General features: G+C 41.2%; 1 protein-coding gene across 4 annotated transcripts in view; it reads left to right on the forward strand.

Annotated features, from left to right (window-relative positions):
* Positions 1 to 6,543, forward strand: part of ANKRD28 (ankyrin repeat domain 28) — a 202,469-nt gene extending 195,926 nt beyond the window's left edge. For all 4 annotated transcript variants that reach the window (XM_077750858.1, XM_077750857.1, XM_077750856.1 and 1 more), the window contains one exon: positions 3,281 to 6,543. In XM_077750858.1, the coding sequence (XP_077606984.1) occupies positions 3,281 to 3,567 (287 nt within the window). In that variant the 3' untranslated portion in view covers positions 3,568 to 6,543. The remainder of the gene's footprint in view (positions 1 to 3,280) is intronic.
* Positions 6,544 to 20,492: the final 13,949 nt, after the last annotated feature.

The raw sequence follows: 20,492 nt of genomic DNA on the forward strand, positions 1-20,492 counted from the left end.
GAGAGAGACAGAGCATGAGCAGCCAGGGGCAGAGTGAGAGAGGGACACAGAATCCGAAGCAGGCTCCAGGCTCTGAGCTGTCAACACAGAGCCCATCACAGGGCTTGAACCCACAAGCTGTGAGATCGTGACCTGAGCCAAAGTCAGATGCCCAACTGACTGGTCACCCAGGCTCCCCAGACTTACGTAGCTTTAAAAGAAATGTCCATTATCAATAAATTACATTTCTGGAAATATAGCTACTATATATAGTTTAAAATGAGGAGCCTAAAACGCTAACCTTATACGTTTGGCCACATTGTGATACTCTGAATCAATAGCTAATATTCAAATCTTTGTTGATCGTTTTCAAGATTTTATACATATTTTTTCCTTATAAAGAAATGCAAGGGATAATATAACATGATAAGGAAGGTCACCTGTGACCACCTGGGTATCTTCTAACATGCTTTGCCTTTGCAATGTGAAATAGTAAACATGGTCCAAAGTTGATAAGTCATAGCAATATATTTCCATAGATTTTCTGAAGGAAGTGCAATATTTTATACTTGCATGGGATAAATTAGACCCTTGTCCTCAGACAGTTTGCTTCTCTTACTTTTTAGCTGACCATATCAACTCCATGCAGAAGAGTGGAGCCTGCTTTTCATCATATTCCAACTATAAACACTCCAGAGGTGCTCTTCTCCCCACTCCCTACTCTTATCCAAGGGATTAAGGCCTATCTAATGGTTTGCTCTGCCTACAGTACAGTGGGCATTGAAGCACTCTCCTACTCATTTTGAGTAAGCAGGGTTTAATTTAAAAATGCACATGTGGGGCGCCTGGGTGGCTCAGTCAGTTAAACGTCTGACTTCGTTCGGCTCAGGTCATGATCTCACAGCTCGTTGGTTCAAGCCCCGCGTCACACTCTGTGCTGACAGCCTGGAGCCTGCTTCGGATTCTGTGTCTCCCTCTCTCTTCTCTGCCCCTCCCCCACTCATGTCTGTCTCACTCTTTCAAAAATAAATAAGTATTTTTTAAAAATATTTTTTTTTTAATTTGAAAATGCACATGCTTCAGTCAGTCACTCCTGCCAAGCTTGTAGGGGCACCAGCTGTTCCCTTCAACCTTTGGAAAAGGGGAGATTTATGAAGAGGAAAAACAATTTTTTTCTTCTGAAGGCTAATACAGCATGGATAAAAATATATAGGAGATCTGGAAAGCACCAAATGCCCAGTAGTTAGAATGGATAACTAAACCATGGTATAATCACAATAATGGAATGTATAACAGTGAAAATGTTATATACTGTATACAAGAAAACATGGATAAATCTCACAGATGTAATGTTAAGCAATAGAAGCTAGGTATAAAGTAATACATACTGTTCCATTTATATTAAGTTCAAAAAAAGTCTAAACTATAGTTTAGTTATAGTGTTTATGAATACTGCTAGAAAGGATAGCATAGCCATGATTACCACATAAATCAGGATAGTGGTTACCTAGTTATTAGTAAGGAACATAGGGGGCTCCTGGTATGCTGGGTATATTCTCTTTCTTAATCTGGATGGTGGTTACATGAATGTTTGTTTTTTGATAGATCATTTAGCTATTTAAGAAACAAATGTGAGTTCATAAAATATATACAGCTGACCCTTGAACAACACAGGTTTGAACTACGTGGGTCATTTAATAACATGGATTTTTTTTTTTACAGTATAAATGTATTTTCTTAAGACTTTCTTTTCTCGTGCTTACTTTATTACAAAAATACAGTTTATAATACATATAACATACAAAATATGTGTTGATTAACTGGTATATGTTATTGGTCAGGCTTCCAGTCAACAGTAGACTATTAGTAGTTATGTTTTGGGATGTCAAAAGTTATACACGGTTTTCGTGGTACGTGGATGGCCCATTTGGTTAAGTATCCAACTCTTGATTTTGGCTCAGGTCATGATCTCACAATTCATGAGTTCCAGCCCCGCGTCAGGCTCTGCACCTCTGTCTCTTCCCCTCCCTCATGGTCTCGCTCTCTTTCTCTCTCTCTCAAAATAAAAAATTTTTTAAAAGTTACAGATTTTCAACTACACAGGGGTCAATGCCTCTAGCCCCCACCACATTGTTCAAGGGTCAACTTGTACATATATGAGTGTGAAGGCTAAAACATGAGTATATATAGCAATAGGGAAAACTGTGTCCATATGTGCAAGAAAAATGAAGCCATATATTAAAACTTTCAGATGTTTGCTGATAAAGTTCCATGTGGGGTAATCTAAACTTAGCATCATATTGTATGCTTTCCCCATCCTCTCTTTCACTTCATCCTCAGGGCCTTATACCAGCCGGGGTACCAAATGTTTACTTTCTCAGTTTGTTGATACTTTGTAGTGCCTTAAGGCTAAGATCAGTCTTCTAATGAAAGGAACAGTTGAAAGCAAAACATTTGTTTTGACTTAGGAGTTTTAAAGTTTACTTGTTTTTAGATGCCTGGTTAGCTCAGTTGGCTAAGCATCTGACTCTTGGTTTCAGCTTAGGTCGTGATCTAACAGTTAATGGGTTCAAGCCCCAGGTAGGGCTCCACACTGATAGCATGGGTTCTCCTTGGATTCTCTCCCTCCCTCCTTCTTTCTCTCTCTCTCTCTCTCTCTCTCTCTCTCTCTCTCTCAAAATAAATAAACTTTAAAAAAATAAAGTGTGCCTGTTTATCTCCTGTTTTTCTTAGTGTACTTTTCCCCTAAGAAGAAAGTTGATCAACAGCCAACTGTCATTCAGCCAACACACATCTTTGGGCACCAGCTCAGCGCCTCATTCATGAATGTGTGTACTTTTAGATTTTCAGCATGTCAGCTCTTACATAACTATAAATTAATGATTGAGATTCTTCCACCATTCTGAGGGAAGCTTTGTCAAGTTCTGAGGGAAGCTTTGTCAAGTTCTGAGGGGTGTTTTTTTTTCGTTTTGTTTTTAAATTCTAGCTCAGTATCTTCTGTAAATTTAGGAGGATATGGTTAGGTTTTAAGATCTTGAAGCAATCACCATCTCTGGGCCTCAGTTTCTTTCCTATTGTATAACATAACTTATAGTCTATAAGGTCTCCTCCCACACTAGATTTCTATAACTTTTTTCTTTTCTACTGATTGGAAATTTCTGAATCATTCTAATTAAACAATTTGTTATAAAGCAGGTAATTTAAAATATGTCTAAAATTGAAGGTCATTGGGCTTATTTCCTTATATCCGTGAAATGAGTCTCAGGATGTTTAATTATTTAAATTTTATCTCTAATTCTAGGCTATACCCCAGCTTTGGCCTGTGCTCCCAATAAGGACGTGGCTGATTGCCTAGCTCTCATTTTGGCCACCATGATGCCTGTCTCATCAAGTAGCCCTTTGTCATCCCTGACATTCAATGCCATTAACCGTTATACCAACACCTCAAAAACAGTCAGCTTTGAAGCCTTGCCCATCATGAGGAATGAGCCTAGCTCCTATTGCAGTTTCAACAACATCGGCGGCGAACAGGAGTACTTATACACCGACGTGGACGAGCTCAATGACTCAGATTCTGAGACCTACTAAGAGGCTGAGCCAGAGGTCTAAGTGAGGAGTTCTGACACTAACGCTTCAGATTGTGCTTTTTCAGGAAAAAGGCACCCTCTGATTCACATACAAATTCAACATAAGAGGAGAGATTGCAGAGTGAGCAAGTATGAGAAATGTGATGACATTAGGAAGAAGAGTTTTAAAGGCAAGTTTTGCAAAAGGAACTTCTAGAATCTTGAAATAGACTTGACCAGAGGAAAACACTTTGATGTCAAGTTACTTTGTGGAATTATTTAATTTGGTTTTGCAGTGCCAGGAATAATTTGGGACACTGTGCACCCTAATCTGCTTATACAAGCAACACTATTCTAAAAGAAGAGATAAGGACACTAGATTAAAATTTTACCAATAAAACTACAACTAAATTTAAGGGCAATAAAAGTTTGGTATAGTAGGCATTATGTGCACAGCAAATTGCCAAAGGACCAAGTAACTTAAAAGTTTTTTAATAGAATGCCATTTTGTGGAAACTGGAATAGGTGAAATGAGAAACTATCTAAACCAAACTTTAATATTTCTGAAAATGAAACTGAGATTTGGTTTTAAACATTGATTTTTTTTAAAGAAAACATCTGAAAGCCTTCAAATACTGTATTAAAACCATGAGAGAAAGCAGATGTATTTTTACATTTTTTCTTTTACATAAAAATTTAAAAATTCCAACTTTTATAATAGAATTAAAAACCAGCTGACTGAGTGCAGTCAGGGTGAAAATACTTGTGATGTTGACATGAGATAGATTGGGGTTGGGCTGTTGTTGCCCAGTTTTGAATGGTTTAGGTTTAAAATTGAACTATTTTTGTTTGAAAATGTAAAGAATTTCTTAGAAGAAGAAAATTTCATGAAATCAAAAAAGTAGATTATTTTCACCCTGTTGCAGCTCTATGGTCCTGGAAAATGGAGTTTTCAACCTCACTACTTAGGATGGTACACCTTGGTCACTTCTGTTACTTTTGTGCCTCCACAGTGGATTGGGGGATTTTTGTTTTCACTGTCTGGTGAATAAGCAAAAGAAAATCCCTTGTTATTGATAAGTTAACATCGGGTCTCTTGGAAGGCATTTCTGTATTGGGTCCTATTCAGATTAAAACATGCTACTACTTGGGGAAGGAAGCAGTTGCCTGCCGAATTGGAAGATTGCCTTTCAAATAACAGAGAGAAAGGCTGATGTTTAGGTTTTTAAATAACAATTTATATGGTTCTGCTTTTACTGTAACTGTCACTTTCCCGGTAAGAATGATTTCACGTATGTAGGGGGTCTTACAGATCTGGGTGAAGTTCCATAAATTTTCACAGAATGATATCCAATTTCATTTTATCCTTTTTGTATTGTGCAACTGGAAACTTTATGACATTGTAAATTATCAGCTGGTTTTTCTGAATATAAAGTGTGAAAACACAGAACAGTATTTTGATCTATTTGATAATTTTGTGGGGTTTTTGAAGAATAATGAGCATGTACATAGAAATAGTGACTGCTTGAATACTGTATTTACTTGCACTCTTTCAGTACATCAAGATTCCTGTATATTTTAGAGTATAATAAAACACAGATGTGAGTTGTATTTAATGAATAATGTATTTGTATCTGTGCATATTACTTAAAAATCTATAAAGTTTCTAGGGCATTGACTACTAGATTTTAAGCATTTTTTTCTAAAATATTTACAGAAATTATAAATGTAATCCTCCATCTTTTCTTTATAATATAAAGAAGTCATAATGGACCCTTCCTAATTACTAGTGGTAGGAAGGTGAATATGCATTTTAAAGACAGTGGACTACATTTTCTATTGTACCTTTTGAAAAAAATGAAAAAAAAAAACCTCAAGAGGATTCTAAAAGTATACATATGTGTGCTTTCTCTTTCCTTTTAGGAATTCTCTTCTGAATTCCCTGAGGGAATTTTCTAGAATCTCAGAATTGAAAGAGACCTGAGGTTCATCCAGTCTAACCTCTTAACAAATGCAGGAGTCCCTTCTACAAGGGTGATCTTTCCACCTTGAACACTTCCAGTGACTCTACCTCACCAAGCAGTCCATTCAGTTGTTGAGCAGCTCTAACTGTTAGAAAGGTCTTCCTTAGATGGAGTTGAAGCCTCCCTCCTGGTAACTTCTGTCCTTGGGCCCGGGTCTGTCCTCCAAGAGAACGCTGAGAACGTTGGAAGGATGAGTCTTACGCCCTCTGCCATGTCTTCTCTTTTACAGGCTGTTTGACCTACCTGCTGAAGTGATTTCCAGAAGGACTCATTAAAAACACTGTTAGATTTACCCATCTAATGAAATCCAAGGTGTAGCTATAAAGTAACAAGCTGTTTTTAATTTATCCTCACACACACCAGAACTTAGATCTTGCATCACTTTATGTAAATGATGCTACTGCTGAAGTTATTTGTGAGGTGGTTTTTTCAATTGCTTGCCTGCCAGGAAAACTGTTTCCTTGCTTTGTGGTCGCATTTTGTGATAGTCTGTCCCCAGCTGATCAGCCACTTCTTTGGTCTACACCTAACGAGGGGAAATCCCAAACTGCTGGTCCAAATAGTATTTGAGCAGCACTAGTATGGTTGGAGTATGCGCATGGACAGCTTCAGTGAATGAACACAGGGCCACAGTAAGTTCCTTTACAGTTACACCTTGTATGTTAAAAGCATTCAGACCCTGCTTTGTAGTGGTTTTTATCTTCATACAGAATAGAAGAGCCTGTTTGGTTTTTTAACTTCTGCGTGAAAGATGACATCTGAAATATCTGATGTGTATTATAGTAATACCAGCTTCTGCTCTAGAACTACTTTGGGGGAAATGGTGGTAATAGCAGATGACTTCCTTTAACAAGACACTCAACTCAAACAGTGCCATTTAGTTCAGGAGATCTCTAAGTGTAGCTGTCAATTTGGGGTTTAATTTGGCTTATATTGGACCTTTTAAATGAAATAAAGTTTTTTAATGCAATAAATCAAGTGTCTTTCTTTTTTACATGCAAACTTCTTTTTCTTTGTTTCAAGCTTCTTTTAATATCCAGTTAGTATTCTAATTAGTTTTTACCTTTCTTTACAAACTTGACTTCTCACAAAAATTATTTTAGAATTTAGATGAACCTGATGGGGTTTTTTAAATATTCATCCAACAAATATTTATTGCTTGCCTGCTGGCCATATACTTGAGGGTGGGAATGGGCAGAAAGTGATCATAGAAAGCATGGTATTGTCCTCTAGGAGTTAAAATCTCACCATCGAATGACATATACCTGAAAATAGGAAGTACGAGAGTGTAATTGAGATGAACTGCTAGGGGAGGTCAGAGAACAAAAGATGACTCTGAAAAGGAAGGTCAGAATAGGCTTTCTGGGAGAGATGACATTGAGACTGGACATTGAGGAACAGCTATACTTTTAGCAGTTGGAGAAGGAGCAAATGTTAGCCTAGGTGAGAAGAATAAAATCAGTAGTTTTGATCTATTTGATAATTTTGTGGGGTTTGTAAAATGGCTGGTGAAATGGAGAGGATGGAATAGGTGTTTGCACTTAGCACTCCAAAGCACAAAAAGACCGTGCAAACCTACAAGAGAGCTAATTATATGTATGTACAGAGATGAGATACAAAAGTGAGAACAAAAAGATATAAATAGGTGACTGGGGGAGCAGGCAAAAAGGACTTTAATAACCTTGTTCAAAATCACCTTGTGCTGGTAATAGTAAGTCAAAATACCTATTCAGTGTTTGTCATGTACCAGGTGAGGTTGTAAGAAATTGAAATACATCTCTTAACCCATGAACTATCTTATGAGGTAGGTACTATTAATAGTACCATTTACAGGTGAAGCCTGAGGCAGAGAGGTGAAGTAACTTCCCCAAGATTGCCTGGCTAGTAATTCCTGAAGCCTAAATTTAAATCCAGGCAGTCATTTCTATAGTCCGTGCTCTTAACCAACTAATGACTTCTAACATGCCTTCTGGTCTGGTCTTTGCTGAAATTGGTGATTTTGAAGTTGGACCACATTCCTGACAACTCAGTTATGTAAGTTCCTTTCAGTTTTATTCCCCTCAGTCCCTAATTTTAGAAGAAACATAAATGTGACCACAATAGATGTTTATTGAACATCTGCTATGTACCAGAAACTGCTAGGTTCTGGGCACGTTGCAGTGAAGGAAAAGGTAGTAAGATTTGCCCTTATGATGAGTCTAAGAGAATGATACGTACTTGGGTTTCAGTTGCTATTGCTGACCCAAATCTCTTCAACTTAAAATAATTGTTCTCACTCATGCTTTTGCAGGTTGGCTGACAGGCTCAGTTGGGTGGCTGCTTCAAGCTGGAGATCTGGCTGAGCTTGACCACTTGACCATGAGTTGAGCTTGGGTCCGCTCCATCTGTATTCTTCAGACTTGAACTAGACTGCAGAGGTTGTCCAGAAGTTCTCAGTGATGATGACAGATGCACAACAAGGCAAGCCTGATCACACAAACACAGTTCATGCTTCTGCATGCATCACATGTGCTAACACTCCACCGGCCAGAGCAAATCACGTGGCCAACCCCAGCCTCAGCGGGGTGGGGCCATTGTGCTCTGCCCACCGGGAAGGATAGTTTGAGTTCAGTTTCTACAAGTCACTTAGCCCTGAAATGATGAGCCAGCCAGTCTGTCACTGTATACAATTTGTCCATGGGCATTCTTGGTAGTCTTGTGTTCTGGCTCCTTCTTTTCTTGCGGTACCCCTTCTGGTGTAGGTGGTTCACATATAAAACTGGGTAGCAAAACTATATTTTGAATTGTAAATATTGTAATTTTTTACAAAAAATTGTAAATATATTTTGACAGTGCAGGATTGGTTAGGTGTTGGAATTGCCCTTTTCCAAACGTGGAGAAGTCAACTCTTTGCCTACCTAAGACTCCAGAAGACTGTAGCACCAGTCCCCTGTTGGGTTTTAACTGTAACCATCCCTTCCAAACCAGAGCCCAATCTAATGGAAGAGAAAATAAAGCTTGGCTAAGTGACTGCTTTTAAGGCAACTCCCCCATCCCCACCCCAAAAATCGCTATTGTATAAAGTGCTCCTCTCTAACTAGATCATTTCTCCATCTCACCCTCTCCAGAACTTCTATAAGTCTCCATTTCTCCACTTCATTCTTGTGTTCTCATTTCTTTGTGGTTATTTTACACAAAATAACCTCTTGCCCTTAGGATTTTTAGTGGTCTTCTCTCAAATTAAGAACCTGAAGTACAGGCTCAAGTGCTATTTCCTTAATTTAAAAAGCCAGTAGTTTAATCTTGAAACATTTTCTCCTCTTTACACTTCTCTAAACTTTAAAAAAAATTGTATTTTCACTTTTTTTTAATATTTGTTTCTTTTTGAGAGAGACAGAATGCAAGCAGGGTAGGGGCAGAGAGAGAGAGAGAGAGAGAGAGAGAGAGAGAGAGGGAGACACAGAATCCAAAGCAGACTCCAGGCTCTGAGCTACCTGTCAGCACAGAGTCCGACGCAGAACCCACGAACCATGAGATCATGACCTGAGCCAAAGTTCGACATTCAACCAACTAGCCACCCAGGCACCTCCACTTTTACTTTAAGTCCTATTTAGCCCTTTTAGCAAACACTTCTTGAGTACATATGCTGTGACAAGTACTGTATAAATACTGGAGCAACATCAGGGATACAATAATAAACCTGGTGAGGTCACTGCCATCAGGAAGCTCATGTTTTAGTTGGGGAGATAGTAAGTTGATAGTATGTTGATAGTAAGTTTTTTACATGACCTGGTTCTTGTGTAACTGGCTTTTGAGCCCTTAATGTCTGCCACAAAGATGGCAGGAACCAGCACACAGGAGAGGAAAGTAGCTTGTGGTTCTGATAATTCATGGTAAGAAATGCCAAAATCCGAGAAAATGTGAATGAAGAGAATTCAAGGGATAGGGGCTTCTGTTGAAGAGTTTTGTCTTTCTCCACCTCTAGGTAGCAATAAATGTATACACACGTGAAGAAAGGCCATCAATTGCCTGCAGTTAGGCTACTAATAGGATTAGACACTAAGTGATCAAATCGCTTTTTACCAACAGATGTCAGTGAAGATGGCAGAGAACGGACCTCCCTTAGGGTTGGACAGGTTAGCACTAAGTTCTAAAACTTGAGCGTTATGTTAATATAATAGTTGGTCACCCCCAAAAAAGTTAGAAGAAAGGAAGGAGGAAAATGACCATTCCTCATTCCAGCTCTGTAGTAGCCTTGACAGCTAACAGTCCACATTCCAGACACAGTCTAGTAGTCACCAGAGAGAACAAAACAAAGCTAGAGCTCCTTCGAAGCCTTATTCCCAAAGAGGTGCTATTGTTTGGTCTGTCTCATGGTTCCCTGGAATACCTCATTTATAAGGCTGTCTGTAGTTGAGCTAACTTAGAGTGGACCCAGTGTAAAAAGTACTCTCCCTAGAGGGGTGTTTTTTAAAAACATTTATAGGCAGGAATTTTAATGTTGCGCTTGCATTAGGTGATTATTAAGAGCTGATTCAAGCATTAGACTAACCAGAGTTAAGGAAAAGTTGAGGGAATTGATATCCATAGGAGCTTTGAAAGCTCTGACATAGTTTTAGGAATCTAGAATGCTATGTGCACACACACAGCTGTCGCCACCTATGAAAGACATGAGGCCACCCTAAGCTCTCACCTGTGGCTAATTTTGAGGCTGCACAATCAAGAAGTGGAAGCTAATTTTCAACTGCTAGGCTGTTTTGAAGGCATGTCCTAACACACACACACATAGCCCTTTGGCCCACACGGGGAGATTGTATGTTTTTGTTGCAGAGGTTAAAGGAAATCTCTGTCTAATCATTAACCAGCTGCTAAGCTGACTGAGTAAAAAATTTCATTGGCTACACATGACAAAGTATGCAGATTTTACAGAATTCATTATTCTATTCATTCAGAATTCTATAACAAGTAGCATTGACAACAAATCCTGGGGAGGGAGTTGAATCTGATTTCTAGAACTCTATTATTTAAAATATCTAATTTTCAACAAAAGACTTTGATATGTACAAAAGCTATTCATGGCCCATACACAAGAAAAACAATCGGTAGAAGCTCTCCTTCTTCAAGGATATTGGGCTTACCAGACAAAGACCTTGAATTATGTTCAAGGAGCTAAAGGAGCCATGTCTAAAAAGTTAAATGAAAGCATTTTTTAAATGCCTCGCCAAATAAAGAATATCAAGAAATATCTAGAAATTGTATTTTAAAAAGCAAGTGGAAATTCTTGATTTGGAAAATACAATAGCTGAAATAGACGGCCTCAATATTAGATTTGAGTAGGCAGAAGAAAGAATCAGTGAACTGAAAAATATGTCTGTTGTGAGTAACCAGCCTAAGGAATATGTGTTGGAGGCAGGAGAGAATGGCAGAGAGACCTGTGTGACATAATTAGACATCTCAGCATACACATAAAGGGAGATCTTGGAAGGAGAAGAGAAGGGCACAGAAAGAATATTTGAAGACCTTTGACCGAAAACTTAGCAAGTTTGAAAAATGTTAATGTACAAATTCAAAAAGCTCCACACCAGGGGCCGCCTGATGGGTCCTAATTTCAAAACTTCCTACAAAGCTACAGTTACAGAACAGTGTGGTACTTAATGATAGACATATATAGAGATCAATGGAATAGAATTAAGAGTCTAGAAATAAGCCTATTCATCTAAGGCCAATAGATTTCAATAAGGGCACCAAAGATTCCTGCAGAAGGTGCCTTTGCTTGACCCCTCACTCATCCACAAGCACCATATTCTAGACCCATAAAGCCACACCAAAAAGGCAGCTGAGACCATCCACACCTGAGGAGGAGTGTTTGCTTGAAATATGGAAAGTCCACACTCTTGCATAATGCTTGCAATATTCTTTTTTTTTTTTTAATGTTTTATTTATTTCTAGGAGAGAGAGAGAGAGACAGCGTGAGCAGGGGAGGGTCAGAGAGAGAGGGAGTCACAGACTGAAGCAGGCTCCAGGCTCTGAGCTAGCAGTCAGCACAGAGCCCGACGCGGGGCTCGAACCCACGAACCGCGAGATCATGACCTAAGCGAAAGTCGGACGCTTAACCGACTAAGCCACCCAGGCGCCCCAGGCTTGCAATATTCTTTATTACTGATGGTAATGATTATGTGAAGGCATGATAAGAAAGAGCCTAGTTAATTCGTTAATTTACCGTGCACACACTGCCTGGTTTCAAAACCTGGCTCATACAAATGAGTGGGCTTGAGCCAGTGGTCTCTGTTTCCTCATCTGTAAAATCCAGGTAATAAAGATCTCTACCTCAGAGTTACTGGAAAGATGAAATGAGTCACTATGCCTAATAATAATAAATAAAAACAGTATCAATATGGCAGCCTCCTTTGATGTAGATTTAGAATGGCCACAGATTGTTTTACACTCTTCCCACCAATGGGTGGTGTCTGTTTCTTCCCCCTTGAATGCAGATGGGCTCTGGAGCAACTTTCCCAATGGGATATGGTAGAAGAGCCACTGCCCCAGCCTTCAGAAACTGACAAACCCCCTTCCTGTCTCTTCTAACAGATGTCCTGTGAGAAGTCTTGAGACTGCCACGCTGGAGGATCACAAGGAGAGACCCAGCAGAGCCTGCCAGCCGCCCCCGTCTGTGTGCCAGGCATGTGAGTGGGGGAATATCTTGGAAGTGGGGTTGCCAGCCCTAACCCGTTTCAGCTTGAGAGAGACCAGCTGCTACAGCCCCCAAGTCCTTCCCGGATTCCTGACACACAAAGCCATGAGCAAGTTAAAATGATTACTTCAAGTCCTTAGGTTTCAGGGTCGTTCCATTACTTAGTAATAGTTAATCACAACACTGACTGAAAATCTAAACACTAAACAAACGAGTGAGTTGGAAGGAGTGGGTAGTCTCTAGTGTAGGGAAAAGAGGACCCGTATCACAAGTAAGTCCTCATCTTAGTTTGTTTTACAAAGTATTCTATAATAAGAGCTCCCTGTCATATGTGGATGCTGTTTATTTCCATATTTACTCCTAGAAAAGACACAGGAGAAAGAGTCTTCAAGGGTGTTTGAACTGAAATCATCTAGCTTAACCCCCTTTTACAAATGGGACCTTAGTCTTGGAAAGGGGAGAGACGGGGCTCGGGGTCATACAGCAGGTTAGGAGGAAGCGAGGCCTGCCTCTGCACTCTGAAGCCAGACCCTTATTATTTTATTTCTTGGTTTATTTATATTTTCGTTGTGCCACCTTGCAAGAACGAATCTGTTTTGTGACACGTCCATTTTACACGTTCAACATACAGTGTCTGTGTCCCCAGGAAAGATTTGAAACAGAATGTTATCTGGGCTTGTGCAATGTAGGAGCCAATTTTGGTACACTAATTGCAAAATAATGAAATTCTTCACCCTTTTCAGATTCATTTGTAATTCCAAAATAGTGGCTCTTATTATATCTTTTTGTCTCCATATTCCATCAACCCAGTAATTATCTTTACACATTTCACACTCCCTGTATGATTCACCCCCCTCCCCAGTACTCAGCACATTATGATTCAGAGGACACATCCTTCTTTGTTTTTTGTTTTTTGTGGGGGTTTTTGTTGTTGTTTTTTTGATGGTTGCTGAAAAATTGGGACTGCAGCCATTCTTTGGTGATGTGTATTTTACTGAAAACAAATGCCTTTCTGTTATCTGTGAATATAGGGGTTCTTTTTCTCCCTTCGTTTTGACATATCCAGTAGTCTTCTAAAAACGGATGCAGAATTATATTAGAAAATATCAAACTTAAAATGGAAAATCCCAAACAATTAATTTTCCCTTCAATTACTAGTTACTTTATTATAAATTTTAAACATTATTTTTCAGAGCTTTTTGGTGAGTCCTCATGACTGGTCATGAGCTGTGACTGATCAGGAGGGAGTGGGATTTCTGAAAAACCCATCAGCAGCCAGAGGAATCACTTAATTGACCATGGCATTCCCCTGCCTAATACCCTCTAACTGCTTCCCATATAAACCCTCCTGCCATGGCCTACAGGGCCTGCATAACCTGAAGTTTGACAGACTTCTGTGGTTGTTTTAAATCATTCTGTCATAGGTAACAAATCACTGCAAAATGTATTGGCTTCAAATAACAACCACCCATTTTGCTTATGAATCTGCAACTTGGTCAGTCAGTGAAAGGCAGAGGAGGCTTGCCTCTGCTCTGCACGCTGGAGCTGTTTTCTGAGGGCTGTGAGATCTGAGAGTTCCCTCAGGTGGTTGAGAAGCTGGCTCTGCTGTTAGCTGTGAGCTCAGCTGGGGCTGATGGCTGAGGACCTCAATTTCTCTCCACATGAGTCTCCCCATGTGGCCTTCATTTCCTTGGAGTGTGGTGGGGTTCCAAGAGTGAAGTCCTCAAGGGAGAACCAGACAGGAGCCACATAGTCATTCACGACCTAGCTTTGGAAGTGGTACAGTGTCACATCTGCCACACTGTAGTCATGGAGGCAGTTACAAAGTCCTGTTCAGGATCAAGGGAAGGAGCATAGACCTCATGATGGGGACTGGCAAAGTTTCGGAGGAGCAAGTGGCACTAGAAATGTTGCAGCCATTTTTGGAAAATAAATCGCCACAATATGCTTCACTGATTTCTTTTGGGGTGTGTGGTGTGTGTGTGTGTGTGTGTGTGTGTGTGTGTGTGTGTGTAAATCCCATGTTTAAATGAGCCCTCTATGGTAAGCTCTCTCTAAAGGTCTTTTCTTACGTGACTATAAACTATACAATTTCTAACAGTATTTTATGTGGAGCCAACGCTTAATTTTCACACCTGATTTTTATGAGCTGCAAGATAGTCATAATTGGATAAATAATTTTTAAAGACTTAGAGGGGCACCTGGGTGGCTGATTGGTTGGAGGTCTGACTTCAGCTCAGGTCATGATTTCGCAGTCAGAGTTCAAGCCCTGTATCAGGCTCTGCGCTTAACAGTTCAGAACATTGAGCCTGCTTCGGATTCTGTGTCTCCCCCTCTCTCTGCCCTTCCTCTGCTCATAAAATAAACATTAAAAAATAATATCAAAAATAAATAAGTATTAAACATTTTTTAAAAGAAAAAATAATACTTCTTAAAGACTTAGAACCCCCAAATATATCTTATCTTAAAATCACACTGTACATAATTTTATCTTTATTTGATTATTCAGGAATCATTTTAGGAACTCTACAGTTCTGCCAAATCAATGGTATTATTTTTAACTGTCACATTCCAGTACTCAGAAAAAATGTAAATGCTGATCATTTACAGGTTCCGTAGGAATATATAGAGTGTGGAAATGAGAAAGGGGGTGTCTTTACTTGCAGTGTAGTGGTATCTTTTTTTTTTTTAATGTTTTCCTTATTTTAGGAGAGAGAGAGAGGGAGACAGAATCCGAAGCAGGCTCCACGCTCTGAGCTGGCAGTCAGCACAGAGCCTGACGCGGGGCTCGAACCCGCGAACCGCGAGATCATGACCTAAGCGAAAGTCGGATGCTTAACCGACTAAGCCACCCAGGCCCCCCTAGTGTAGTGGTATCTTTAATTATCACACCAGGACCCTATGGCAATAAACTCAGGACTCATAAGACAAACTACAAAACAAGTCTTGAAGTTAAAGGGCACAGGTCATCAAGAATTCATTCCACCAAATCACGTGGTGATATAACAGAAATTTTGAACACTGAAAGTATTGATAAAACCAATAATCTGACTTGCATGGAAAGTTTAGTACAGACATGTCCAATAAGCATAAAAATAAGCAACCATCTTTTATATTTTATTCAAAATGTTGAAGCACCAGATTAAAAGATTCCATGCCAGTTTTCTTCCATTGGAACTGGATAAAGGGATTATACTGAAAATATCTGCAGATAAATTGTTTCCACAAGATTTCTGCATTCCCATGAAGCCTTTGTGAACTTTCAAAGTTACACAGAACCTGATGCAAGGCACTTACTTAACTATGTGTCATATTTCCCCCACGTTGATTAGTCTTTGGTCAAAGAAAAGTAGAGTAATGTATTTGAATGAAAAAAAAAAATCCTACAGAAAGGGTAATAATGGGTTGAAAACTAGCATGTGGATAGAAGGAGAGAAGAGTGTTCTGAACTGGTCATCTGGAAACTAGCTATGCCTTGGTCCTAGGGTGGGGATTCCAGGTTCTAGGTCTGATGCTAGGGTGCTGGTTAGCCTTGGGCAAGGCACTTCCCATCCAAGCCTCAGTTCCCTCTTTTGTAAAATGGGCACACTTGCCCCTTTGAGAGAACTGGAACGGAGGCTGATTACTAAGGCCTGCACGCGTGCTTTAGCCAATGCCCACCATTGGAGCACTGCTCTCACACTTTCACCTGAAAGCTTATTAAACACAGATTGATGGGACCTGTCCCCAGAGCCCGAGAATCTGTGTTCCTAACAAGTTCCCAGGTGATGCTAGTGTTGCTGGGTTGGGACCGCCTTTTGAGAACCACTATGTCTACGATGCCAGGCCAGGGGGTGGGGTAGGTAAATTCTGGAGATAGGAAGATTTTCCTGGCCACTCTCAGAAAGCCTCCTCTACAACTTCCAATTTCAAAGCAGCTAACATCTGCTCATTGTGGGCCCCTCTTTGTGGTTTTCTCTCTCCATTTGAGAATATTGCCCAGGTGCACTTCACTCTTCAAAACCATGAGAAAAGAAAGATTATTTCTAGGCCAGTCCAACAGATAATAACTACTGGCACACTTGTATCGTCTATAGTGGGAGAGACACCTGTAAAGGGGCAGTCAGGACAGCTGGAAGACTGAGCATCAGATGGGTTGCAATTTTGGCAGGGGATTGAGGTGTTGCCAGGAAGGTTACTGCATTTATCATTTATTGCATAAAAAAAATCAGCCCCAAACTTAAAAGCTTAAAACAACAAAATTTTTTTTTAATTTTCTTTTTTTTAATGTTTATTTTTGAGAGAGAGAGAGAGAGTGAGCATGAGTGGGGGAGGCACAGAGAGAGAGGGAGACATAGAATCTGAAGCAGGCCCCAGGCTCCGAGCTTAGCACAGAGCCCAATGCGGGGCTCGAACTCACAAGCTGTGAGATAGGAATGACCTGAGCTGAAGTCAGATGCTTAGTTGACTGAGCCACCCAGGCATCCCTAAAACAACAAACATTTATCTGAGGGTTTCTGAGGGTTAGGAATTCAATAGTGGTGTACCTGGGTTGTTCTGGCTGAGAGTCTTTCATAAAGTTGTAATCAAGACATTGGCCAGGGTGGCAGTCATCTAAAGACTGGCCTGGAGCTGAAGGATCCACTTCCAGCACAGCTCACTTACGGGGCTAGTGGCAGGAGGCTTCAGTTTCTTCCTAAATTGGCCTTTACATAAATCTCCATGAGACACGGCAGCTAGCTTTCCCCCGAGCAAGTGATCCAACATGGAAGGTAGGCAGCCAAGACAGAAGCCACAAGATCTTTGATAATCTAATCTCAGAAAATAACATGACATTGTGTCTGCCATGTTCTAACGGTCACATAGAACAACAATGGAACAATGTGGAGGGCACTACCCAAGAGTGTACCAGGACATAGGGATCACTGGGAACTATGTTAAAGCTAGCTGCCATGGTTATGCTCATTAGGAAACCCATTTGTCCACAGGGCTCTCTCTTCCCTGTCTCCCTCTCTCAAATGAACTGGTTCATAAGCTTCCAAAATGTGTTGGGAGTATTATGTGCTGCAGTTTCTTCCCTCCACACTCATCCTTTCTCCACCCTGTTCTGTAACCCTAGCACTGACTTCTGTAGACAGCACCAAACTGCATTTTCTTTCTCTCTGCCTTGCCGTTAGGTCCAACCAATGAGAAGCAGCAGCAGACAGTGAGAGGGTGGAAGGAGAGAGAGAAGATATGGTGCTTCTTGCCTGGCCTTCTTCCATGTCAGATCACTGTAGTCTGTCCGGATTTCCTTTCTGAAGGCTGCAGCTCCTGCCAGGCTGCTCTCTCCATACAGCTTCCTTCCCCTGATTCTGTAACCACTTGAGCCCTTCATACCTTCAGGCCTGGGGGGCTAATGGCTCCTGGTATTGCCAGCCCCCAGATATTGGACTATCCTTTGCAGACTTCCCTATAACCCCTGCCCACACCTGTGTAAATGGTTCTGTTATTACTCACCTCTGTTAATGGGGTGTGCGATCTTCTTCCTGCTGTGACCCCGACTGCAACAGCATGTAACTAGCATCAGACAGAAATTTATGCTCAGAGGAAGCAGGCCTGGTGGGCATCTAATGTTTCTGCCCAAGCATTTCCCACCCACCACCCTGCTTCAGTGTTCCTTTGGGGATCCAGCCCTCCCCACTTCCTACCTGTAAGTGTCATGTCAGAGCCATGCCCATGATCCCTCACTCTCCAGGTAGGCCTGGGATTCGGTGCTGGCCAATAGACCAATAAGAATATCATAGCCCTCTGAACAGTGGCATGTGGCCCAAGTGAGAGCCAGGAAGGCTCAGTTCTGGGACTCTGTGAAAAGAGAAGCTCTTTCCTTGAGGTTGCTGAGAGTCAGATGATGCCTAGGGCTGTGGTGGCCATTGTCATACTACTATATGGGGAATCTGTCTGGGAAAGAAGCTGATAAAGAACGCCAAGTGCAGACCTACATACACACACACACACACAGACTGTTTCAGCTCCTGAGTCCAACCATGCCTGAAGAGATCTTCTCTCTAGACTTTTAGTTACATAAGTCAATAAATGATAATTTTTGCTCAAACCAAAAAAAAAAAAAAAATGTGTGAGAGAGTTACACATACATGACACCTAGCAGCTCATAGATGTATTGGTAATTTTATTTTTAACTGTTTGGCTGTTAGATTTTTACTTCAGTGCTAGAAAACTTTCTGAAGAGAAAAAAAATTTTGTTCTTTTGTTGTTTCAGCCTAAGTGAAATAAATAAGCATTCTTGGCAACTGCTCAGTCATTCATTCATTCACTCATTCATTCAGCAATCATGTATTAAGCCCAGATTTTAAAAGCCACAGCAGGGTGGCAGGAGCCAGAGACACAAAGATTAGTAGCACATTGGCTCTGTTCTCAGAGGGCATCTCCATAGTCATGGTGAAGAAGAACCAGATTCCAGCACCAGCTCTAATCTGCACATGGGCAGTTTGCTAGCATCTCTGTCAGTTTTCCTTATCTGCAAGGGTAAGTTTCCCCATCAAAAGAGGCATTTCAAGCAAAGACCATAGTGCTCAGGCCAGATTGTGCTCAGCACATGAGGGACTTAAGAGAACTTGGCCATGGTGGAACTAGGGAGCTGGATTCATAGTCACAGGTCAGCATGGGGATCAGCACAGGCAGGGGGCAGGTTGTGTAGGGTATGAACTTCAGGGAGGTGAGGAAAAGGAGAAGCAGGATTTGGACCAAGGGGTTTGGTAACCAGTTCCAAGATGGTTCCTGGTATCCTCACCTCCTGGCCTGTGTCCTGTCCCCTCCCTCAACGAGCAAAGCTGATCTGGGTTAGCTAAGAGGATAGTATGGAAATGATAAAGTGTGACTTCTGAGGGTGGGTCATAATAGACACTCCCTTGGATCATTTGGAAGCCAGCTGCCACGTAGGACAGCCAGCCAGATAGCCCTACAGAAAGGACCCTGTGTTGAGGAACTGAGCCTCCTCCTAGCAGCAGCCATGTGACTGCGCCAGACTGATGGGTAGTAGTTTTCTAGAGCTGCCATAAGAAAGTACCACCAAATCATGGCTTAAAACACAGAAATTCACCACTTCGTAGTTCTGGAGGCTACAAGTCCAATATCAAGGTGTTAACAGGGCCATGCTTCTCCTGAGACCTGCGGGGAAGAATCCTTCCTTGACTCTTCCAGCTTCTGATGTTTGCAAGTAATCCTTGGTGTTCCTTGGCTCGTGGATGCATCTTTCCACCCTTTGCTTCTGTCGTCACATGGCTGTCTTCTCCCTGTGTGTCTATATCTTCTCCCTTTCTTATAAGGACACGAGTCACATTGGATTAAGGGGCCACCCTACTCTAGTGCGACCTCATCTTAATTAATCACATCTACAAGACCCTATTTCCAAATAAGGTCACATTATGATGTCCTGAGGGTTAAGACTTCAACACATCTTTTTGGGGAACACGATTGTTGATAATGTTCTCCACCTCCAGTGGAGCCTTCAGCTGACCACAGCCCCGGCTCACACCTTGACTGCAGCCTCATGAGANGCCATGTGACTGCACCAGACTGATGGGTAGTAGTTTTCTAGAGCTGCCATAAAAAAGTACCACCAAATCATGGCTTAAAACACAGAAATTTACTACTTCGTAGTTCTGGAGGCTACAAGTCCAATATCAAGGTGTTAACAGGGCCATGCTTCTCCTGAGACCTGCGGGGAAGAATCCTTCCTTGACTCTTCCAGCTTCTGATGTTTGCAAGTAATCCTTGGTGTTCCTTGGCTCGTGGATGCATCTTTCCACCCTTTGCTTCTGTCGTCACATGGCTGTCTTCTCCCTGTGTGTCTATATCTTCTCCCTTTCTTATAAGGACACGAGTCACATTGGATTAAGGGGCCATCGCACTCTAGTGCGACCTCATCTTAATTAATCACATCTACAAGACCCTATTTCCAAATAAGGTCACATTATGATGTCCTGAGGGTTAAGACTTCAACACATCTTTTTGGGGAACACGATTGTTGATAATGTTCTCCACCTCCAGTGGAGCCTTCAGCTGACCACAGCCCCGGCTCACACCTTGACTGCAGCCTCATGAGACCTTGAGCCAGAACAGCCCAGCTAAGCCACTCCCAGATTTCTGACTTACAGAAACTATGTGAGTTAATCGTGTTCAGGATTTTTTTTAAGCCACTAAGTTTTGGGGTGATTTCTTGTGTGTGGATAGGCAAAGCAAGGAAGAAGACATGGCAGGAAAAGACCGAAGGCC

This window comes from Crocuta crocuta, unplaced genomic scaffold (genome assembly GCF_008692635.1).
Source record: "Crocuta crocuta isolate KB4526 unplaced genomic scaffold, BGI_CrCroc_1.0 scaffold279, whole genome shotgun sequence".
In the NCBI taxonomy this organism is placed as follows: Eukaryota; Metazoa; Chordata; class Mammalia; order Carnivora; family Hyaenidae; genus Crocuta; species Crocuta crocuta.